The sequence below is a fragment of the Leptodactylus fuscus genome, chromosome 9 (genome assembly GCF_031893055.1).
Source record: "Leptodactylus fuscus isolate aLepFus1 chromosome 9, aLepFus1.hap2, whole genome shotgun sequence".
Classification (NCBI taxonomy): Eukaryota; Metazoa; Chordata; class Amphibia; order Anura; family Leptodactylidae; genus Leptodactylus; species Leptodactylus fuscus.
In genome coordinates, this window is record NC_134273.1 from 6875360 (window position 1) to 6901196 (window position 25837).

The following is a 25837-nucleotide window of genomic DNA, read 5'->3' on the forward strand; positions in this document are numbered from 1 at the left end:
AGATAGATAGGAGATAGATAGATAGATAGATAGATAGATAGATAGATAGATAGATAGATAGATAGGAGATAGATAGATAGAGAGATAGATAAATAGATAGGAGATTGATAGATAGATAGATAGATAGATTGATAGGAGATAGATAGATAGAGAGATAGATAAATAGATAGGAGATTGATAGATAGATAGATAGATAGATAGATAGATAGATAGATAGATAGGAGATAGATAGATAGGAGATAGATAAATAGAGAGAGAGAGAGAGAGAGAGAGAGAGAGAGAGAGAGAGAGAGAGAAAGAGAAAGAGAGATAGGACATAGATAGATAGGAGATAGATAGATATTAGTCTGCATGACACAGTGCACTTTGGTTCTTTGCACCTACAGCACTACAGGTCCCAGCATGCAGGTCAGGGCTCTCCCCTCCCCCGGTCAGGGCCTGCACCAGGGGCTTAGAACGTGGCCCCGGCCGGATCTTCCTTTCTCCTTCTCCTATTGGCTGAGCCGGGACATTATGCAAATTGTAGCAACTGCGGAAATAAACAAGGATCTGGCGGAGAGATTGCAACTTGTGCAAAGTGTCCCAGATCCCCGGGCACAGGATCCCTCAGCCAGCATGGAGTGAGCTCTGCACAGCCCCCCCAGCCTGCTGCAGCCCCTCCCAAGGGGTCACTGCCCCTCTTACCCCACAGCTTGCTCCACATAAAGTGCCCCTCGTACTGTCCTCTCATGCCTCACCATGGTATGTGGCTGCCATAAGTTTCTGTTTTTGCATTGCATTAGTTATTCTGTTGCCATGTTGTGTATTGTGTGTGCAGGGTGAGAGTTTTGGGGGGAGGGAGGCTGAGTATGACTTTGGGGTGGGGGTCAGTAGTCCATGTTCATTTTGCAGAATAATAGCAGCAATGTCTGGGCTCTGCAGCCTCCCTGCAGCAGGAGAGGGGTGAGGGGCTTTGGGTTTCCTTTCCTTGTAGTGCTCACAAATGCTGAGCTCTGCACATTTTGCAATTGCTCTATCCCAGCCAGAGAGAGGGGGAAAAAAGTAAAAAAATAAATAAGAGAGAGGGGACTGTACAATGTAGAATGTGAGGCTCCCCTCCCCCTGACACAAAGGAAGTGTCTAGACAGAGCAGGGCCCTCCAATCCTGCTGCAGGGAGCCCTGATGGATGGGGCTGAGGGCCAATGGGCTGCTGGGAGTCTGCGGCTGGAGGGGGGGGGGCAGGCCATTGCTGGGTCTCCTTCAGAATGGGGGGTGTGCAGGGGGGTCCTGTGCTCTGCATGGGGCAGAGACTTTGCCTGAAGTTTGGTGTTAAGGCTGTGGATCTGTGGGCTGTATCTGACAGTGTTACATTGTATCTCATAGTGTTACATTGTAGCTGCTCATTAACCCTTGCTCTGCTATAGCAAACTAATGCAAGAATAGAATATCCTGTATCACCGCGGTCATATCTAGGAAAGCTGAGGATGTGGATCTGTAGGTTACATTGTATCTGGTCATTAACCCTTCTCGTACCTTAGCAAAGAAAGAATAGACTGTGTCATTCCTGTAGATCAAGAATATTGTCATATTTTGGATCTGTGGGTTGTATTGACCTGGGCAACATTGTATCTGGTCATTAACCTCTTCTCTCCCTTAGCAAAAACTCATGCAAGGAAAGAATATAATGTATCATTGCTATAGACCAGAATATTATCTGATGCTGTGGATCTGTGGGTTGTATCGACCTGGGCTACATTGTATCTGCTCGTTAACCCTTTCTGCCCAATAGCAAAGGCTTAGGTAAAATATAATACAAGGATCAGCGACCTTCTGCTGTAAAACTACAACTCCTAGCATTCGATTCTATGGGAATTCCAAGAACAGTAGAGCAAGTGCACATGCTGGGAGTTGTAGTTCCACAACAACAGGAGTGGCAGAGACCTTTCCCTGATATGGCATCATCTCTATAGACCAGAATATTGTGGATTTGCGGGACTCACTGTCTTTGTATTGTATCTGCACATTCATCTTTTCCTATAGCAAAGGCTCATCCAAGGAAATAATATAATGCACCATCACTATGGGCCAGAATGTTTTTGTATCAAGGTTTTGCTTAACCCAAAGCAAAGTTTCGGTTTTCTGCCATAAAGATGGCAAATATATTTTTTGGGGTTTAAAAAGGGGAACTTGCTGTAGTGCCCCATAGAGCAATGCCTGTTTCTGAAGCCTAGTGACACAGTATGGGATTAAAACCCTTCTAGGTATCAGGAAAGCCAGGTACTAAACTATAGGGTATGACCTTACAGGGTGGTGCTAGAACAAAAGAGGATTTATTGCATATTCTGTTCCCAGAATCCATAGCAGGGCATGTATTCTCTATATATCCCTGTACAACACCACTGTATATTGCACCTATATCTAAATATTGTAGTGAAGTTTTGGCACCTCCTAAATCTGGGGCTCATCCTGCAAAGTCTCACAGATAATACAGGTTGAACCTGACCTAGAATGAAGGGTCACGGTCACGGCTGTAGCCTATAAGGTCTCCTCTCGATATGTATCATGTGTTACACCCATATATCATAGTTGGGGGTCCTGGCTCATATTTTGCATTAGGGGACAGGATCTTCATGTGACGCCTCTGGTTAGCAACTTCTTGTCCCTTCTGCCTTTCTCTTGCAGGCTGCTGTCATTGAGGTGTCTGGTGTGTGTATATATGTATACACTTTGCATTGGGTACATGGGCCGGTTCTCCTCGGTGTGATATTATCCTGAGCTGTATATACATTTGCAATCGATATATTACTATCCATATTCGGCCGCTCGCCCCCTGTGGTCTCATCTATCATGGTTGTCTTAGCTGGTGCAGTAAGGTGCAGTGTAAATGGGCTCCTTGTACAGGGAGTGTCAGAGCACCATACATTAGTGAGTTATGGCCCTATAGAGGGGGCAGCCATTCCCCCCTTCTCCTGTAATTAGGAGCCCGCCTGTGATCTTCACATTCTTTCACTTACAGCCATAAATCAGCCATTAATCATTGCATGGCCTGAAATCCATAAAAGAGGGTTACATGGCGCTGGAGACCCAGAACTTTCCAAAAGTTGCCCAATTACAGAGATGTCACTTAAGACTTGTGAGCAGCAGTGCAAAATCTGTGATGATGTCCCTGCGTACCTTATATGTTATGTGGCAGAGGGACCTGGCTCTGCAGCGCCCCCTATGGCTGCTCTCCTGGCCAAGTGTCTGTTCTCATTTTTTGGAATTTTTTCCCCTGCGTAGGCAAACTTTAGGATTAAAAAATCCATTATATAAGAATCTTTATGTCAGTGTATCCCACGTATATGGCCATTGCATATGTTGCTATATACTATTAGTAATCGGCCGTGCATTGAGATCATCCTGCCCGGCCTGACTTGTGTATATATTTACCACATAGTATGTGGGGTCCTTTAGTGCATGTATATGTGTTCCGTATAATATAGTGGTATATTTTAGAGGGATCTTTGGGGCCCCCCTGGGGTCCAGGGCCCGGTATTGACTGCTCCTTATGTCTACACCCCTGCATAGTTGACTATTGATGCAATTTGGAGTTTTTCTGATCTTTCTGAATGGTCTTCCCCTGCAGAGATGTTACAGGTCGGTGTATTCTTTGTACCTGGCCATGGCATAGGTTGCCTTTAGTCTTCGGCGGTGCTCTGAGGACACCCCAGCGGATTCTCTGCCAGGGCCTGACACTTGTGTGTATATTTACCACATAGTAATGCGTTCCTTTAGTGTGTGTGTATATATGTTTCCCATATAGCGGATTGTAAATGCATTCTTGGGCAGGGTGCCAGGAGAAGCCCGGGAAGGAGTCATATCCAGCGGGCATTCAAGGCTAAAGCCTCCCAGTGACTCCGGCCTCCTCACCTCCATGTTACCACTTTAACAGCTCAATAAAAGGCCAGATTTTCTTCGTGTTTTTTGCTTGCCATTGATTATTTGCTCCTCGTCTTGCCCCATTTCCTTTGCCCTGTCAGACGGCAGGCCCAGGGCGTCCGCCCAGCTCCTCTGGCAGTGGCTCAGGACTCGGATCCTTCCTCCAGGAGACACGTCCTCTCTTTCTCTCTTCCTATTGTTTTGCTTGCTTCCACTTTTGCCTGGTTTTTGGGTTTTGTTTGCGTCCTGAGAAGTGTGAGGGAAGGCGAGAGCTGAGCCTGGGCCGGGGAGGCCTCGCACCGCCGCACAAAGGGCGCCAAAGCCTCCCTCACATAATATGGAAACCACAAGAGTCTGAAGGGAATAAGAGGAGCTGCTGCTGCAGGGAGAGACATTTACTGTACAGAGAGACAAAGCCCAGGCCCCTCCACGTCCCCCTCACCCCTCCCCGCTCCCTGCCTAATATTCTGCTGCTCCTCACTGCAAGTTCAACCTCAAACTTTAATATGGAGCAAGTTACTGCAGCAGGGACTGAGGAAGGCGGAGAGGAGGAGGAGTGCTGTATACTGTACCGTTATCAGGAGAGTGTATATATATATATACTGTACACTACCATTATAAGGAGAGTGTGTGTGTGTATATATATATATATATATATATATATATACTGTACACTACCAATATTATACGCAGAGTATATATACTGTACACTGTACCGTTAGTATCAACAGAGTGTGTATAATATATTATACTTTCACAGCTCCGTTATCAGCAGAGTGTGTGTGTGTATATATATATATATATATATATATATATATATATATATATATACACATACTGTACACTGAACCGAATCAGCAGTGTGTGTGTATATAGAGTGCATGTATAAGTAAATAATATATATATATATATATATATATATATATATATATATTTTTATAGTCTATATACTGCACCCTTAGTATCTATACTTAGTATACTGTATACAGTATCACAAGATTATATATATTTATATACTGCACTGATCTTATCAGAATATATTTATATATACTGGACACTTGAACACCGCACCATTATAATCAGATTATACTTATATGTATCTATATATACTGTATACAGCATCATTCATATCAGCAGATGAGATATATATATATATTTGTTACTATCATATATATTGTACACTGCACCGTTATTATCAACAGATTATATATACTGTATATGGCACCATCAGTATCAGTAGATTGGAGTATACACTGCACTATATAGATATGCAGAACATTCAGATATAGACTGATAGCAGATGGAATAGAATTTATTATCTATAGAATACTACACTATACAATCCACTATATATATATATATATATATATATATATATATATATATATATATATAATATTATTACACATATATACTGTGTATCATACACATATACTGTTATAACTGCATGTACATGTGATTATGGTAAAAACCTGTTTCGGAGCACCCAATCACATATAGAAGTGATCTTGTAAGGGTCAGTATACGTAATATATGGTGAAGCTCGTCTTATCAAAGAGGTGGCGTACTGGAGCGGTTTCAGTATCTATATACAAAGGAATATAAAGGTACACACATATACGACAGATATATAGAGATATACACACAGTAAAGAACAGCAATACACTCATCACTAGACGTATTTATTTACAGTAAATGTACAGAACACAGATACACACAGGTATAATATATATATATAGGTGTGTGTATAGTATAATATATATATATATATATATATATATATATATATACATACATACACACCATGTGTGGGTACCTGTGCATGCATATACATATATACACACATACATATGCAGAATCCACATGGCTATATAAATATACACAGTGCACATATATAGCAGATATAAAGCTTTACAGCTTGCAGGTACATATCTATCTATATACATGATGTCAGTGGGTGCTGTCAGCGTCCAGGCGGTTTGCAGCCGGGCAGAGCGAGGCCTGGGCTCTTCTTGCAGACTTTACACAGTAATTTGTGTGATAACTTTTCTCTGTGGCTTGGACAAAAGTCAGAATGAGAGCCAAAATCTAGTATCTAGGAAACATGGAAAGCCTGTGGGGGTGTTAGCCAAAAGCAAAAATAATTCTGTGGCCTTCCAGCACCTCGCCTGGATTTCCTGAAAATACTAATAGTTACACAGATGGGGTTTAATGAGAAGAACCGAGAGAGTGGAGGCCAAAGGAAAACCTGTAGAAGTGCAGGAGGCCGGAGACCCAGCACTGACACCCCCCCCCCCCCCCGGGGCACCAATACTTTATACCGGGGGCGCCAATACTTTATACCATTGCTTTCTGGAATATACCTGTACATGAGCTGGGGTGTGATGTATTATACTGCTGCTATTACAAATGGGCCTGTTGTACTGGTAGAACTACAAGTGCCAGCATGCTGTGGTATCCAAGCTGACAATATTGTGCTGATATGAGAGGCCAATGCCATAAAATAATTATCATATGGTCCCATCGTCCATGGGTGGAATAGAAGGGAGACTATTCCTGTTGCAGAACTAGAGGTCCCAGCATTGCAGCATTGCATATATAGTCTGTGCTGGAAGTGCAGCTCTTGTAGAACTACAAGTGCCAGCAATTGCATTGCTTTGTATAGTGGAATGTGAGTACATACCAGGATAAAATCTAACAATAATCCCATATATAACACACCTCGACATCCAATATCTTACAGGTCTATAACTGAGCTGTCCCAGTACCTAAACCTATTGTGGTACTACAAGTTCCAGCATGCTCTATGATCTGTGCTGAGGATAGCTGCAGCAGTTGTGTGACTGTGTATAGCAAAATTGCAACTATAATAATCATCGTAATAAGTACCCTATAGAATATATACTGACACCAAATATCCTGCCTTGGCTATTGTAGAACTACAAGTTCCAGCCTTCCATGCAGGTTATACTGGGAGCTGCAGCAGAGCGTACATGACTGTATATAGTGTGATTGTATAATAGGATAAAACTAGAATAACCCTATATAATATATAATCACATTTACCATATACTGAGATTATTACTAAGTATACAGCAGAGGCTTAAGTGACTGTAGAACTACAAGTACCAGCAAGTTATGACTATAGAAATGCTACAGAAACTACTATACAACAATATGAAAAATCACATATATATAATGACAGTATAGTCTGCACCCGGACAGCCTGCTGCCATGTGGCTGTCACTTTTCCAGGGCTGGAGAGAACTACAAGTGCCAGCATGTTTTGTGGTTCAGGATCTGCCGTGTCTAGAGGGGAAGTTATTGTAGAATGTGGAGAAAATGTAACAATAATAAGAAAAGTAACAACAAGAATGAGAATAATCCGCCCCGCACAGGACAAGGCTCTGGGGCTGCAGGTCCCGGATTTTTCTGCCCCCGATAATTGCCGGTCCCGGTCTATGAGGATATTGGGTATTGCCGGTCCCGGTTTTTTCTCTGCAGCTTGCTCTGCTTCTCCTCCTCGTCCCATGGACTATGCGGTTCTGTGAGGTTCAAGAGAAGTCCCAGAGCCGGTGCCCATTGTGCAAATCTCATTTCATAAGGAGCCCAGAGGGAGGGGACCGGTGCAGGTCCCGGAAAGAGAGCCAGAGAGTTCTGCATACTTCTCCATGTAACCCCTGCCTCCCCGGCTGCCTGCACCCAGCCCTGGCAGCGCGTGGGTTAACACCTCCCCCAGCAGCAGCCCCAGCACCATGTCTGGGCACTGCCACCCCCAGCCCTGATATAGACTATTGCATTTATTGATCAGCCCTTTTGCATGATTAGACTGAGCTGTGATCAGAGAAGAAGAGGGGGGGGGGGGGGACAGTAGTGGGTGGGGGTTGGGTGCCTGAGAGCTGCAGTATCCGGAAAGTTATTCCTGCTTTGCAGCCAGCTCCCAGCCTAGGACTGGACCAGGGCACAGCAGCTCCTGCACAGGCACCACCGAATGCCAGGGGGGCTTCCCCGGGGGGCGCTGTGTCTACAGGCTTGGGGGGTGAAAGTTCAGCTCATGGAGCGGATCAGCTGCAGTTTGCAGAGTTGGAAATGTGAAAGGCAGCAGCAGCAGCAAGAAGCAGCCTGATCCTTCCCTGTGTCCCCGGCCGGTGTGTACGGTGCCCTGCACAGCAGCAGCATGTACTCCCCTCTCTGCCTCACCCAGGTAAGTTACTTGTGGCTGCACCAGGCTGGGCACATGGCTCATGGCGCCTTGGCCATTAATAAGGGGGATCTGCCCTGAGCTGTCTACACGTGTCTGGAGGGGTCTGCAGTGCACATGCCAGGGTGGTGGGCACAGCTCTGGGGTTAGACATGCTGCACACCTAATGACATTGGCACTGGGGAGGGATGAAGTTGGCTTGTCATGTGTGTGTGACAGTGCAGGAATCCTGGGCACAGTTATTGTGTGTGCCTTGGCTTTGTGTCACTTTGTACATGGCACACACTTGCTGAGGATTGTCCCTGCTGCTGGGTGTTGCAGTAGAATGGGCAGCATGTGTCACTATGTAGCTTGCAGGGCACAGTGAGGGGATTGCTTTCATTCTCTCCTGTATGTGCAGGGTGCAGGATGTGGAGGAGAGTTGGATACAGTGTGGTTACTTTGTATTGGAGTGTGCATGTGTTGTAGTGGTTGGGTGTAGTATTTACAGCTGGCTATTGGAGTGGCATTGCAGTGGGCACGTGAGTTGGCTACTTGTATTGATTGTCTACAGGGCAGTGCACACAAGCTGGCTATAGGGATTGCATTGTGATGTGTGTGCTGGATAGTAGCTATGGATGGATTGTAGTTGTGTATGGTTGTTACTGGTAAGTTGTTTGTACTGTGTAGTTGTGCAGTGTCATTTTGCCTGGTTATTGGAAGGTTGTGTGTGCATTGTACATGAATGTGGCACTGGTTAGTTGTGTGTGTAGTGTAGTTGTGCATGGTCACTGGTACTTTGTGTGTTGAATAGTTTTATTGCTGTGTGCAGTGTAGTTGTATATAGGCACTAGTTAGTTGAATGTGCAGGGTCATATAGGAGTTGTGTATGTTTGCTGGTTATTGTAGTGTCACTGTGTGGGTACTGTGTTGGTTAGTTGTGCACAGGCACTAGTTATGTGTGTGTGCAGTGTAGTTGTGTACATGGGCACTGGTTAGTTGTATGTCCAGGGTCCTGTAGTAGTTGTGTGCACTTGCTGGGTATAGTAGTGTCTTTGCACTGGCTGTGTGTATGTCTGTGCAGGATTATACAGTAGTGCTCAGTAGTTGTGTATGTTTGCTGGTTATTGTAGTGCCTTTTCATTGGTTAGTTGTATGTGCAGGATTTTATAGTAGTTGTGCACTTGCTGGTTCTTGTAGTGCCTTTGCACTGGTTGTGTATATAGGCATCGGTTAGTTGTATGTGCAGGGTCCTATAGTAGTTGTGTGCATTTGCTGGTCCTTGTAGTGCCTTTGCATTGGTTGTGTGTATATGGGCACCGGTTAGTTGCATGTGCAGGATTATACAGTAGTTGTGTATGTTTGCTGATTTTTGTAGTGCCTTTGCCCTGCACTAGATAGCTGTAGTGTGAATATGTTGGTGGATATCCTTGCAGAGTGAGTGAGTGTGTGTGTGTGTGTGTGTGTGTGTCAGTGTGTGTGTGTGGGGGCCGGTCCTGGCTGTGCTGTCTCTGTTCTCTGGGCAGTTCAGATCTGTCTCTCTCCCCCTCTGGTCGCTGACTATCACACAAGGGGGATGAATTCTACGTGCAACTTTTTTTACCAGGCAGATATCACCCTATGCGGCTCAAGATCTGTGGTAGTATCTCCTCTCCTTCAGGCGGGTGCAGTGGGGCGATGTTGGGGGGGGTCATGGCACTTGGGTTGGCAATGGGCACAGGAGGTGAGGTAGATGGAGCCTCTACATTCATTCCTGGATCTAGATCCTTGCCACCGGTCACTCCTGGTTGGCCAGCTACAAGTGTTTGGGTACAGTGGATTCATGTCTGTTTTTTTTTTTTTTTTTTTCTACTTGTCATCTTTGATATTTTGCACTGAAGTTCTCGTAGCCTTTGGGTGAGGGGTGTGGGACGAGCGCGATTACTTAACCTGCAATTATAAAATAGACATTGGAGATTACTGGCACATCTAGTATAGGTGACTGTATGCAGCTGAATTTTATAGCACTTATGTCACTGCCTTTACGTATCGGCCTTGCAAAATCCACAAACGGCTGGAAATTCCTTCCAGAAAATTTTTGCAGTTTTGTTTTTTTCCCTAATTAATTTTAAGCTAAAAAATTTGCAGCAAAAACTGTCCAGCGTCCGGTGTGATGTATGTGCCGGGGGCTTAGGCCTAACAATACCGGACCCTTTACGTGCACATGTGAGAATATGGCAGATATCCGGACTCGCAAGGGGACCAGCAAAGTTTTATTGAAGCCAAAAAAAAGTTGTTTTTCCTATTTATTTTATTTTCTCTTGATTTATTCCACGTTCGATACAATGTTACTGCTTTCCATATGCTACATGTGTGTCCGCCGCATTCTACATTTTTTTATCGCTTTTACTATATTTTTTACGTTCGTTATTTTTTATTGTATTTTTTTCCTAATCTCCGATCTGTTTATATGTTACTTATTCTTATTCCTTAAAACTTGACCCGGTCTGAACTTTCATTATGATCTGAACTTTTTTGTTGCATTGTTTTTATTGAGTCTATAGGATTGTACAGGGCTTGCCGTCAGGTTATGTTGCATTTATGTACCGTGATCCTTTTCTTATCGTGGCTCCTATATCTGGACAGATTTTGGCAGGAGGTGGGTTAAACTGAGATTTGCTTTCTGTATATAGGTGAAGGGGGGGAGTCTGGAACATGAACCTTTTCAGACCCTGGACGACTTGTAAGGCTATAGGATCCTGTAATGTAAAAAAAAAAAAAAAATTGCTTTACATATTTCCTTAAGTGTTGTTTTATCCGAGGTCGTCGATGTGACGTGTCAGGTCGGATTGTCGTCTTGTTTGCTATGCGTCTGTTTTAGGTTTTTAATACTAAACTGAATATTTGTGCGAGAATAGAAGGGGGGGGACGTTGCGGTTACTGTATTCAACAGGGTGATATCGATAGGGTTTATAGATATCAGATGGAACTTTTTGCAATGGTTTGGTTCTCAGAAAGTTTTTTTTTTTTTTTTTAGCTGAGGGTTTAGTGGTCGGGTCTGAGCACATTGGTGTAACCTGCTTATCTAAAGCTTAGAAATTGTTTTGATTTTTTTTTTTTTTTTTTAATGGCAGCTTAAAACCGAGCTCGGAACAGTTGTCTAGTCATAGCTGCTGAATTATTAATGTTTAGGTTACAAAGTAGACTTCTCTCTCTCTTCTTCATCTCTCTTTTTTTTTTTTTTAGCTACTTCTAGAAGTAAATATTAAACATTTCCTCTGCAAGGCCTAACACCGTAGGGTAGTGTGCACTTGAACTTAAAAAAATAAAAATAAAAAAATTCCACCTCCAAAAATGCAAAAAAAAAAATCACACCGCCTCAAAAAAATAAATAAAAAAAATTGGCCTCCCAAAAATATTTGCAATTAAATATTTTTTTTTTTATCAATAATTTCCAGGGCTCCGCACTCGGCTCCGTGTGCGATTTGTCAGTTTTGCGCACGAGTGTCGTGTTTTATTATCTGTTTGGCTTCACCTGCTTAGTACATAAGAGCTCCGTACGTTCCGCCTTGAGACATGAGCAGATGAATTCTAAGTGTCAAAAATATTTCACGTATAATGTGATTTATTATCATAACCGGTCGCTTTCACGACTTAAAAAAATGTTCACTAAATAGTTGAAGGTTTTCCAGAGTTATTTTTATTTATTTATTTTTTTCTTTTATAAAGTCACCAAACTTGAAGATCGGGACGCTTAACCCTTTGTGATTTTTTATATTATTTAATATATACATATATATTGTGCAGAATATTTAATATAAATGGTCAAAAATTAATTCCGAGCCCTGTAAAAGTATCTGCTATTTTTTTTTTTAATTAATTTTTTTTTAATGTAGATTGTGAGCCCCATATTGGGATCACAATGTATTATTTTTTTTATTTATTTTTTTTGAGGAAAAGCAGCTGTTTTTTTATTTATTTATTTATTTTTTATTACCTAATATTTTTTAAAACAGACCTCACCCCTGTACTGTATTTTTCCATACATGACATTTGTCATCGAAACCTTTGCATTGCGTACTGTCCCTTTAAATAATTTTTTTGTTTGTTTTTTGAAGGGTGCCGAGTGTTTTGGGCTCGCCTCGAACGGCCCCTCAAAGTGATTCGGGGGTTTTAATATGTGGAGATAAAGTGTGAACTTTGGTCAGGTATAAATTAAATGGTCCCTTAATGATGTAATACATAATTCAGATCCAGTTCTACAAGTACATGCGGAGGGAGAATCACTTCTTCCCCGGCTCCACGGCCTCGTAAAAGGTTAGATGTAGTTTTTACAATAATCATGAAACTTTTACGGCTGTATTGATTTGTGGGTGTAAACGCGGCCTTCTCCGACGCCTATAGCGTTCCCGCGATTCCACCTTTTGTTGATGTTTTTGCAATTTTTTTTTTTTTTTTGGGGGGGGGGCAGAGTAAGTGTGCAAAGTCCGGTGTTGTCTCTGCTCGTTACCATACCGCAATATTCCAAAAACACATTTTGAGTTTTTTTAAAATATTTTTTGTTTAAATTTTCAACTTTTTGAAAAAATTTTTAAAAATATTATTTTATTTTTTTTGGTCTAGCCCAGAATATTAAGGCCTATCATCGATCTTTTCCTGCCACGTCGGACTTCATCCTCCAACCCTGTCCCTCTTCCCTTCACATCAACCTCCAACTTTACATTAGAAATATTTGTTTTTTATTGTACGGATTTGTTTCCGAAATTATTTTTTCATCGGTGTATTTTTGTGTTTTTTTTCTCCTTCTCTCCTGCAGGATGAGTTCCATCCCTTCATCGAAGCACTTCTGCCGCACGTGCGAGCCTTCGCCTACACGTGGTTCAACCTACAAGCCCGAAAACGAAAATATTTCAAAAAACACGAAAAACGCATGTCGAAAGAGGAGGAAAGAGCCGTGAAGGACGAATTATTGAGCGAAAAACCAGAAGTGAAACAGAAATGGGCATCCCGGCTCCTGGCAAAGCTACGGAAAGATATTAGGCCGGAATATCGGGAGGATTTTGTACTCACAGTTACAGGGAAAAAACCGGCATGTTGCGTTCTCTCCAACCCTGACCAGAAAGGAAAAATGAGAAGGATTGACTGCCTGCGACAAGCGGATAAGGTCTGGAGACTGGACCTGGTCATGGTGATTTTATTTAAAGGTATCCCACTCGAAAGTACTGATGGCGAACGTCTTGTAAAATCTCCTCAGTGTTCTAACCCCGGGCTGTGCGTACAGCCGCACCATATAGGAGTTTCGGTCAAGGAACTCGACTTATACTTGGCATACTTTGTGCACTCGGCAGGTAAGTCCACTTTTTTTTTGCCTTCCGCTTGTGGCCGTGTTGGAAATTTTCTTGGAATTTTGGTAAAAATGTAGAATATTTGGCACTGTCACCCCCCATGGTCTTTCCTAGTTGATAATGTGACAAGGACACCTGGTGATGGTGATTTGGCGCCCTCGCCTATGGCCTTACCTAGGTGATGGTACCACAAAAGCACCCGGTGATCGAGATTTGGCCTTACCGAGCTGATAGTATGACAGGGACCAACAGTGATCAAGATCTGGCACCCTCGCCTATGGATTTACCTTGGTGATGGTACCAAAGGGACACCCATTGATTGAGGATTGGTGCTGTTACCCATGGCCTCACCTAGGCGATAGTATGACAGGGACACCTAGTACTTGAGATTTGGCACGTGCCTAGGTGATGGTATAAAATGAATAATTGGGTACCGTCACCCATGGCCTTACCAAGGTGATGGTACAATAGGGGCACCCAGGGATCGAGATTTGGCACTGTCACTTATGGCTTAGCCTAGGTCGTGGTATGACGGACGCCTGGTGATTGAGATTTGGCACCTCCTTCCATGTCCTTACCAAGGTGATGGTACAATAGGGACACCCAGGGATCGAGATTTGGCACTGTGACTTATGGCTTAGCCTAGGTTGTGGTACGACGGACGCCTGGTGATTGAGATTTGGCATCTCCATCCATGGCCTTACCTAGGTGATGGTATGACAGGCACACCTGGCTTTCTGTTTTGGTTTCCTAATCTATGCTTCTAGGCTCACAGCCCCTGTGCCTAAACACTATATGTGGTGACAGCTCCTTGGCACCGGAGGCGCCGTCAGCCCTGGCCTTACCTAGGTGACACCTTGGCTCCTGTTCCATCCCTCAGGACGCCGCTACAATAAACATACCTGACACAAGGGCAATTATTAGATGAGGTGTTTACATATCTGACTATGTAGAATGGGTCCCCTTGAATCCTCGGCACCGCGTATGGCAGGAATTGCTTTCCCTTCGTGTCATTGCCGCCTCATCTATAGGTGGAAGGAACCTTAAATGCACTTAAGAGTGAATGTAAAAGCTTGCAAGAGGCGAAACCTAAGGGCAGCAGCGTGTCCAGGCTGAGACACATCATGGATGATGTATGATAGGTTTTCAATAAAGCGGATGATGGACGTTACTGCCATTTACTATCTGAAGTCCCAGAGGGTCCCGACTCTTTGGTTTAGAGCCCTATTAAATGGCTGTCCGATTAACAGTCTATACATCACGCTGCTTTTATATACCCCATGGTGCCGTCCTGCCTGTCACGAAATGTATCAAGGCGCATATGTCACATTGTAACCATATTTGATCTGTTACAGTTGTGTCGTCTCTGGGCAGGAGCGTCGCCTATCGCAGCGTCAGCAGAACTTCTAATGCCGTAGACATTGTGGGCTCGTAATTCTTTAGTATTGGGGGGTTGTAACGTCTCAGGTAGTAACAGAATGGCGGATAAGACGGAGGCCTCGGCCTACATGGACTGACTGAGCCGTAAAGGGACTTATCTGGATTTCCACGGCACTTGAACAGTTAAGAGCCTGAGCTCCGAGAATGCCAAATACTAAAAGTCCCCTTCACCTGCCAGGCCCACACCTCTTAACTGCTTGTGTGCCAGTGTGCTGGAAGTCGCCGCCATAGATAATTGTATAGTGTGTGTGTATATATGTGTATATAATGTGTATACGCTGCAAACCTTACTTTACATTACTATCATATTAAGGCCGGGACTGACTGATCCAAAAACTTTTCTGTGCTAGGCCTAAGTATAGGAAATTAGTAAGTCCATATCTGTCTGTGCTATGTGTGAGTCTATCTATCTATCTATCTATCTATCTATCTATCTATCTATCTATCTCCTATCTATCTATCTATCTATCTATCTATCTATCTATCTCCTATCTATCTATCTATCTATCTATCTATCTATCTATCTATCTCCTATCTATCTATCTATCTATCTATCTATCTATCTATCTATCTCCTATCTATCTATCTATCTATCTATCTATCTATCTATCTATCTATCTCCTATCTATCTATCTATCTATCTATCTATCTATCTATCTCCTATCTATCTATCTATCTATCTATCTATCTCCTATCTATCTATCTATCTATCTATCTATCTATCTCCTATCTATCTATCTATCTATCTATCTATCTATCTATCTATCTATCTCCTATCTATCTATCTATCTATCTATCTATCTCCTATCTATCTATCTATCTATCTATCTATCTATCTATCTATCTATCTCTCTCTTCTATCTATTTTTAGGCTTTTTTTCCTGTATTTTATATTTTCTCTTCTTTTTCCATAAATCTCTATATATTCCATGTTATCCCCTCCGTCCCCTTCTCCTCTCCCCATTCCTCTGTATACAATATTATGTTCTCTCCATACATCTTGCAGTCTTGTGGTTTCTGCAGGTTTTCGCTCTGCCGCTCCATTCCTGTATCCTTTCGTACCTGTCGCGGTCCCATTTTTTTTCCCAAAAAAATTTCCACAAAGAAATAATTTCTGCTGAAGGATGTGACACCTGTAGTGACTCTGGATGATAAATTATAATGTATGTACGGGGTATATATGGTGTATATATGGTGTATACATGGGGTATACATGATGTATATATGGTTTATACATGGTGTATACATGGGGTATATATGTTGTATACATGGTGTAGTGAAAAGAGATTGTATCGACGCCGTTCTGAAGTGAACTATCAAAAAACTTAGTTTCTGTTCTTCCTGGTATAAAGTGATCGCTGCCCTTACAAGCATCTCTGCAATTTATAGGAAGGAGTAAAAATATAGAATTTGAAAAACTTCAAGGGTGAAAATCTGATTTTGATAAAAAAAAAATTACTTACACTATGTGAGACTTTATTTAAAGGCAACTTAAGAAAAAAGTTTAGTAAATTTTTTTTTTTTTTTTACCTTTTTAAGTTTTTTTGTAAATAAAAAAATCAAAAGTGAAGGAAATGTCTGACCCTTCCCAGAAATGGCCGATGTGTATCAAGATGAGGAGTTAACGCAGGCACGTGGCAAAGTCACTTTTGAGTTGTTAAGGTCATAACCTTTGCCACAAGGCAGTTGACCTTTTAGATAAAATTTAACCTTTGATCATTCGTAACCAGTCAACCGCAAAAAAAGTTTGCAGAGTTTGCAGCCGGGGTGCAAGGTTGGCTTATGTGGGCAAAGTTGTGGGAAGAGGGAAAAAAATAAACCTAAAAAAAAAAAAAATCCCTTTCTTTTTGAAGTGGTTTAATTTTGTCTGAGGCCAGATTTGTAAAAGAGTTAGAAGTTAGCGGTCGGCAGACACTGGATGGATATATATTCTGGCAAGCGAACAATGAGGTGACACCTGATACTCCAGGCCTTTCCCTTCTGTAAATGAGGTAGGCAGCGCTGGATCAGGGCTGTGCTCGCACTTACAAAAGCCGCCCTAGAACTTCTACTTAGTGACCTGGAATAAAAAGTAACCACAGAGAAAAAAAGATACAAAAAAATCACATTAAATTAAATTACAATTTTTTGATTTTGAATTTTTTTTTTCCAATTAGGAAACAATTTATTGTGTTGCCTCCATAGTGAACTAACAACATGATGTCCTATATGGTGTCTCTAGAATTGTGAGGAATTTTTTTTTTTTAAAAAAAGTTTTTTTCAAATTTTTTCATTTGTACTTGAAAATCTGTTTCGTAGGATCTCCATCCGATTTCATCCAGACTATCTGGAATTGCCGTCCTAAGGTCTCGGCAGCGGTAAATCTCGATGTATGTCGTTGAATTATGGAAGCGGCATTTGTGTTTTTTGAGCTGTAAAATATCCCCTTTGTCCTAGATACAAATTAAGCCAAATGAAGACCAGACTGGGCAGGTTGTGCCGAAATTTTAGTTCTGTTTTGGCAGCGTTTCTGCAATTTCATCATAAAATGGTATTGAAAGCCCCCAATGTGCGGATTGACCAGATGGTCCTGCTGGCACATCAGGATGAACCACTTGCCATAGCTAAAGATCAGGTGTGGGGCTGGGGGATTTTCTATATTTATTTAGAATTAATAAAATTTCCTAATGCTACAGGCATGTGATGGCCGATAAATTGCGTCGAAAAAAAAAAATTGCAAACATTTATGGAAATATATGGAAAAAAAATAATAAAAATTCTCCCAGTCCTTATTTCCCGCGCCATTCCTGCTGGAATTTTTTTTTTTTTTACAATATATATATATTTTTTTTATTACAAAAATTAGAATCCTAAAAATTTAGTGAATGTGTCCAATAGAATTTTTTTTTTAAATGAGATACCATAGACTTGACAGTGGTTTGAGTGGACCGTGAAGTTGATGGTCGGATCTTATTAGGTCTCTAGATACTTTTTGAGAATAGTTCTAAGGAAAGGGTTAATGGCAAATGGTTCCTCATAATGTGGTAACTGGGTCATAGACACGGGGTCAGGAACGATTATTGGACTCAAAAAAAATTTCTGGCTTTGAATGGTGCGTCTGCTTAGTTCAAATTCATTTTTGGCTTTCTTCCTTGTCGCAAAGTCCTTGATCTGTTGGTTTTCTAAAAATATGTAGTGGACTTTTTTATGATTCTGGTTGGAATCTTGGAAAAAACATTCAACGAGTGAGAATGATCCTTCCACTTTCCTTAGAATTTTCAACGAGACCAACCATGTCCACCACTGTTGAGGATTGGCCTTGAAGCGACGAAGATTCCCACCAGACCTCAAACCCCCGATGATTGAAGTCCTGGTCTTGTTCCTCTCATGTCATTTCAGGGATCTATAGGTTTTTGGAATATCACGAGCTATTTATTGGTGGACACTCTTTGTGTGCAACATTCTAGCCAAAGATGTGACCCAACTTACGAGATGACTGGCTAAGACCTGGAGATACTCTGTAGAGGGGACTGCTCTAGACTTGGTGGGTAATTTGCTCAGAGTTCCAGGATGATCTTTGGGGTCAATCTACCCAACAGAACCATAAAATGGGAAGTGGTGGCCTTGGTATTTTAAGGTGTAATGGTATTAAATAATGTATCTCCAATGGTTAAAGATGGGAATACTCTTAGTCTCTGCAAAGATGATCGTCAACTTTCTGATAACATGGTGGATACTTCAAGGCCAAGCACTTGGGGAAATGACTGTCTAGGTATTTTGGGATGGAATAATGTATCCTCAATATTTAGTTAAGAGGCCTTGAGGGCGTAGTCGGTGCAAGGCTGACCATAGATAATATGGTGGATGCCACAAGACCAAGAACCTGTGGCAGTGATTGATTCTTCTACCACCATATTGTACTGAATTGTTCCAACTGTATCTGCGCAGATATGTGACGGGAAATGTGTGTTCCAAAATTACAATGCTTCATGAATGTGACCTCTGTATTGGGTCCCTTGAAAATTGTGGTGTTTCCAAAAGTGGACATGTAATGCCAATTTGGCTAATACGGGGAAGACCCCTACCCAATCCAACCCCTATGGCGGGTATACCAGAGCAATTGGTCACAAATTGATATAGAATAGTACATGGATAACGGAGTCATGTGATGTCACAGATACTACCGTCCTATTGAGTGACATCACGATTCCTCAGATGTTAACCCTTCACGGATAACCTTATAGCGAATGCTTTCGTCTTCTATGTGTACTATCCAGATCTCAGACCTTCCATGGTTCGGCACATTACATGAGAATTCCTTGCTCCATGTCCCGCTAATGGGAAGCTGTTTCAGGCAGGCGCAGGGTAAACCGCACCGTCTGTTGTGGTCAGGAAAGGACACTTCATTTCGCTCCAGTAGTTGGGGCGACTTGAAAGTTCCCAGACTGGAATATGTGTCCCATTTATTTGGCCGCACAGATTGTAATCAGTTGCAAATGTGCTTTAAAGCCGAGGATTTAACAGATACAAAGTAACCGGCGCATTGTACGCGGGGTCCTAAAGTTACCCGAACAGATGATGTAACCTCAGAGAACCTCACGGAGTCACGCCGGCCCTTTAAGTGTCTGTAGATGTAGAAGATGTCAGATGATATAATAGAGGGATGTAGAAAGATCTGTGCATGATATCAGATATTATACGGTAAGATCTTACATGGATATCGGAGAGAGACAGATCTGTAGGCCACATGGCTCCTACACGTCATATAGGGCTGCTATGTCTTAATATCTCTCCTGACAGTATTATGTAGGTCAAAGACTAGGAATGGCGAAATCACTATTTAACTCGCACTTTCCAAAACTTTCCTGCAATGTCTATTTCTGAAGTATAGGCGAAGAATATTTTTGCACTTTCTATTAGTAATGGAGGGATTGTAAGGTTGGACATCGCTGGGACAACTGGCGACTCTATATAACACAATGATGGCGGTCTCCAGTGCACAGGACCATGTCAGATCCCGGGGGCCCAGCGTGCCTGGATCTTTGCATTGTGGTCACAGTTTGGGTTCTTGGCTGTTCCTTTCTATGGCCCTTCTATTTTCCTTCCGAGACTCTTTTGTATCAGTCATTTAACAACACTTGGGTGCATTTTGGCCAAGTAACTGTCTGACCACAGAGGTGACAAAATGACTATAAACTTTAGTAGCCAACACTGAGAAGATGACCCCAAAGTTCCCAATACTTTGGCACGTGGGTCACTTGAACCCAGGATCTGACCATTCTTTGAGATCCTGGAGGTCAACTATGAGTTTTATCTGGAAGTCCCACCATAAATAAAACAAATATTGGAGAACATGGGGTTAAATGTGGACCTTCTCCTCGCCATTCTGGGAGTGGGAAGGAAACCTTAATTCATCATTTGTCAAAGTATCCTGGGTGTCAAAAACCATTGGAGAATCCTATGGTGAGGCATCGGTCTTGTGATTGGGAATGGGGGGGTCCATGTGAGAAATGGGACATGGTGAGAAAGTCTGAGAACCTCCATGTTCAACATCGAGAGATATCTCCTCCAATCCTTATCCAGTTATTGCAAGGTGTCCAGGAATTTGAGCTGTGTTTCCTTGGCTAACCATGATATAGAATGGGCTGTCCATGTTGGAGAACATGAGGTCCCACATGTGTCTGCTCTATTCTGTCTGCTATTACCTTAAGTTCCACTTGGACCTTTGCATTAGATTTGGGTTCTGAACCCTAACTTTTATTGTGAGACATTGGGCATGAGGGATCCATTTGAGAAAGGGGACATTGGGATAATGTCGGAGAACCTCTGTGCTCAGTATCAAGAGATGTCTCCTCCATTCTTCATCCAGTCATTGCATAGTGCCCAATAATTTCACTCGTCTGCCTGGCCAACCATGATCTAGAATGGAGGATACCAGACATGGACTAGGACCTTAGCCATGTTTTTGAAGCAATACGCTTTTTGTATGAGGTTTATAGGTTGTACCAATGTCACTACCGAAAAGTGACAGATGTAGATTTGTCTGCAGTCAGGTCAAAAGGGTTAAGAGAAAATAATAATCCCCTCCGAACCTCCATTATAATGTTGCCATGAAGTGCGATGAACATGGAGTTGGATGGAGGCCCACACCTGCTATCATCCTCCTTACTAATAAATTGATTGGGGAAATGAAGCGTAGAATTTTCTGAGCCAAAATCACCCAAAGTACACCTGGGGAAGACCTGCTAAGCGGAGCATTGTGCACACACACACACACATCAGCCGTCCTTGTGTCGCCAGTGACAGATGAGCGGAGGCTCTGCCGGCCCCTGGGAATGGGTTCTGTTGCTGTGTTTATGCCAAATGGCTTATCGTAAGCTGCAAAGGCACTTCATGCATTGGGTTATCATTATGTGCAGAGATCCTTTACGATAGCGTTTATAGCCGGACGCCCTCGCCTATTGGAAATAATGCGCTACGCCTCGCAGATTCATTTTGGAGAGATTTCCATGAAATGGTTACTTAGTATCGGCCCTTTGTTTACAGGGATCCTCATAGTCCCGGAATATTCCGTAGATCTGGGCGTAGGGTTTCGTACATCGATGTGGGTATTGATGAGGTTTCCGGAGATATTTCCAGGCTTGTCTCTTCTGTTTTTGTCATTGGTTCGAGCTCGGCTTCTTCTGGATCGGGGATCCGGATTCCTTTTCTGTTCACGGAACGTCTTGGATAAAAATCCCGATGCAATTTGGGTTATTATTTTTCAAAAATAGGGGGGAGGGGTGTATATTTTTGTAATTGATGTTGATTTTTTAATAAAAGGAAGACTTGTCAAGATATCCCAATAAAAGTGACAACAAATATAAAATAAATAATAAAAAATAAATAAAAAATTTGTCTTGGTTTATATTGAGAATTAGTAAATAGATTTATAATATAGTCAACGGGGCAAAGCCCTAAATTCCCGGCCTTGTGTATTTAGGCGAGATGGATAGATTAGGGCAGTATTCACACCTGCTGTTTTTAAATACTTTTATAGAAGGAAAAAAATGCATTTGGGGAAAATTTGGTGAATTGTCTCAGAAATTCAGATCTTTGATCTTTCCAGGTTAGAACCATTAACTGAAAGCTGGAGCGATCCACCGAAACGGAAGCGCCACTAATAAACCTCATTCATGGAAATAATAAGTCCACGTCCCGCTCGCTTTCTTCTGCTTGCGGAGTTCATGTCTCAGATTCCGCGGTGCTGGACATTCCCTGAACCCGGCTATGTTTGAAATAGGATGAAGCTCTCATTTTGTTTAAGGGAGCGGCGTTGCACTTTTTCTGTTGCAGAGAAGCAGTTTCAAGTAACTTGTGAGAAAGGGCCTTTTGTAGTTCGCTGCTTCCTAACAAGATCGCTATTGTTAGGAGCCTGCCGGGAAAATTTCGTCACCGCAATGCCTGTATTGTGCGAGGCTTTTTTTTTCCTTTTCTTAATTTGAAAATGTCTTCCTATTCAGAAAGTGCTGCTTGTATCTGTGTAGGAGTGCGGGAACATTATCTGTCTGTCTGTGTCATATCTATCTATCTATCTATCTCCTATCTATCTATCTATCTATCTATCTATCTATCTCCTATCTATCTATCTATCTATCTATCTATCTATCTATCTCCTATCTATCTATCTATCTATCTATCTATCTATCTATCTATCTATCTATCTATCTATCTCCTATCTATCTATCTATCTCCTATCTATCTATCTATCTATCTATCTATCTATCTATCTATCTATCTCCTATCTATCTATCTCCTATCTATCTATCTATCTATCTATCTCCTATCTATCTATCTATCTATCTATCTATCTATCTATCTATCTATCTATCTATCTCCTATCTATCTCCTATCTATCTATCTATCTCCTATCTATCTATCTATCTATCTATCTATCTATCTATCTATCTATCTATCTATCTCCTATCTATCTCCTATCTATCTATCTATCTCCTATCTATCTATCTATCTATCTATCTATCTATCTATCTATCTATCTCCTATCTATCTATCTATCTATCTATCTATCTATCTCCTATCTATCTATCTATCTATCTATCTATCTATCTATCTCCTATTTATCTATCTCCTATCTATCTATCTATCTATCTATCTATCTCCTATCTATCTATCTATCTATCTATCTATCTATCTATCTATCTCTCATGCACTCTTTAATCCGCACCTCGTGTAGATATGAACAATAATAAAACCGATACAATGTTATTTTCCTTTACAGTTTTCTTACAATGTTACTTGTAATCAGGACTCGTCTCTTCCTCCATGAGGGCGACCTAACTCTAGATGTTCGGAGGTTGCCGCCAGGTCCTTCAGGATGTCCCCTGTTGCTTGTACAACTCTCTGGTCTATGTTGTATAATATATATATATCTCACAGTCTAAATTCCATCATCCATCACTTCTCTATGAAGTCTTACATTGCAGAGTATTCGGACTATAAGACTTGTAATATTCTTCTATCCAGTAACCAGAGGGCGGATTTATCTTCTGGTATTGCTACAAGGCATGCTGAGAGTTGTAGTGTTCCGGGATCACTGGTCTATAACACATCCATCATGGCATCAGGCGTCTCCGCTGTAATGGCCGTGTCCAGTGGTCTTGTGGCTTTCCAGCTGTTTGGACACTATATAACTCTCAGCGTGCCCTGATGGGGGTTGTAGTTTTACACCAGCTGGAGATTCAGGGGTCAATGATGTCCTGGCATTAGGTGGCTCCGTCTCTATGATATGAGGACTCTAATCTGTGTCTCTTCAGCTGGTTTGGAAGTATAACCCCCATCATGCACAATATGCCAGGAGTTGTAGTTTTGCCGCAAGTGGAGGCCATTCATTGAAGGTTTGATGAACGTTTGATCTATTTGGACAATTTAAAGGAACATCCCACACAAACTGTATACCCCGTGTACCCCTAGTGCGATGTCTGAGAGAGCGGGGCATAAATCCCTGTGTCACGCCCCATACCTTATATATGGTGTAACTCAGTATATACATTTTGTTGTACTGTCTCTTTAAGGGAATACATTCTTTCCTTCCCCTTTATTTAGACACATAAATATTAAATGTAACCAGAAGTATCAAATCTAGAAAATCTAGATTCCTAAGCCGGCGCTGTGCACTTGTACGAGGGGTCGGTATGTGACCGAGGAGCCGGATCATTCCCTTACAGTTCTTTAATTAAGACCGGTGTTCATTATTTCCTCCTAATAAGAATCCATTAAAACAATATGATGATTTCCACTCAGTTGGAGCCTTCCGGACGCTCACAGAGAACATTGTCAAGTAATCTGACTTCATAACTGCCTGACAAGAGGGGCAGTATAATGGCCCCCAATCCAGCGGCCTCCTGGGGGTGCAAAACTTCTCAAAAGCAAATGGGAATTGTGAGCGAGTTATAGGAGGCGGACAAAAAGGGAGAGACTGTTTATATGTCATGTAGGAGTGAGAAAGGACATCTGTGAGGGTCCGCCAGGAAGGAGGAGTCACATGGATGGAAATACTGTCACTGTGTACATACATTACATTACTTATCCTGTATTATACTCCAGAGCTGCGCTCACTATTCTGCTGGTGCAGTCACTGTGTACATACATTACATTACTTATCCTGTATTATACTCCAGAGCTGCGCTCACTATTCTGCTTGTGCAGTCACTGTGTACATACATTACATTACTTATCCTGTATTATACTCCAGAGCTGCACTCACTATTCTGCTGGTACAGTCACTGTGCACATACATTACATTACTTATCCTGTATTATACTCCAGAGCTGTGCTCACTATTCTGCTGGTGCAGTCACTGTGTACATACATTACATTACTTATCCTGTATTATACTCCAGAGCTGCGCTCACTATTCTGCTGGTGCAGTCACTGTGTACATAAATTACATTACTTATCCTGTATTATACCCCAGAGCTGCGCTCACTATTCTGCTGGTGCAGTCACTGTGTACATACATTACATTACTTATCCTGTATTATACTCCAGAGCTGCGCTCACTATTCTGCTTGTGCAGTCACTGTGTACATAAATTACATTACTTATCCTGTATTATACCCCAGAGCTGCGCTCACTATTCTGCTGGTGCAGTCACTGTGTACATACATTACATTACTTATCCTGTATTATACCCCAGAGCTGCGCTCACTATTCTGCTGGTGCAGTCACTGTGTACATACGTTACATTACTTATCCTGTATTATACCCCAGAGCTGCGCTCACTATTCTGCTGGTGCAGTCGCTGTGTACATACATTACATTACTTATCCTGTATTATACTCCAGAGCTGCGCTCACTATTCTGCTGGTGCAGTCACTGCGTACATACATTACATTACTTATCCTGTATTATACTCCAGAGCTGCGCTCACTATTCTGCTTGTGCAGTCACTGTGTACACACATTACATTACTTTTTTTTTTTTTTTTTTTTTAAATGTAGATTGTGAGCCCCACATAGAGCTCACAATGTACATTTTTTCCCTATCCGTATGTCTTTTTTGGAATATGGGATGGAAATCCATGCAAACACGGGGAGAACATACAAACTCCTTGCAGATGGTTTTATGCCCTTGGCGGGATTTGAACACCAGGACTCCAGCGCTGCAAGGCTGCAGTGCTAACCACTGAACCACCGTGTGGCCCCCTACATTACTTATCCTGTATTATACTCCAGAGCTGCGCTCACTATTCTGCTGGTGCAGTCACTGTGTACATACATTACATTACTTATCCTGTATTATACTCCAGAGCTGCACTCACTATACTGCTGGGGCAGTCACTGTGTACATACATTACATTACTTATCCTGTATTATACTCCAGAGCTGCGCTCACTATTCTGCTGGTACAGTCACTGTGTACATACATTACATTACTTATCCTGTATTATACTCCAGAGCTGCGCTCACTATTCTGCTGGGGCAGTCACTGTGTACATACATTACATTACTTATCCTG

At 42.0% G+C, this 25837-nt stretch overlaps 1 protein-coding gene across 17 annotated transcripts in view; it reads left to right on the forward strand.

The window, feature by feature from the left end:
* NFIA (nuclear factor I A) overlaps nt 1-25837 on the forward strand; it is a 338101-nt gene that overhangs the window by 93688 nt on the left and 218576 nt on the right. For 4 of the 17 annotated variants that reach the window (XM_075287766.1, XM_075287769.1, XM_075287777.1 and 1 more), the window contains exons 1-2: nt 9757-9887; nt 12874-13405. In XM_075287766.1, the coding sequence (XP_075143867.1) occupies nt 9771-9887; nt 12874-13405 (649 nt within the window). In that variant the 5' untranslated portion in view covers nt 9757-9770. Of the gene's footprint in view, nt 1-609; nt 742-7837; nt 8103-8350; nt 9888-12873; nt 13406-25837 lie in introns of those variants that run through there. The other 13 variants (XM_075287779.1, XM_075287781.1, XM_075287768.1 and 10 more) reach the window with 11 other exon arrangements.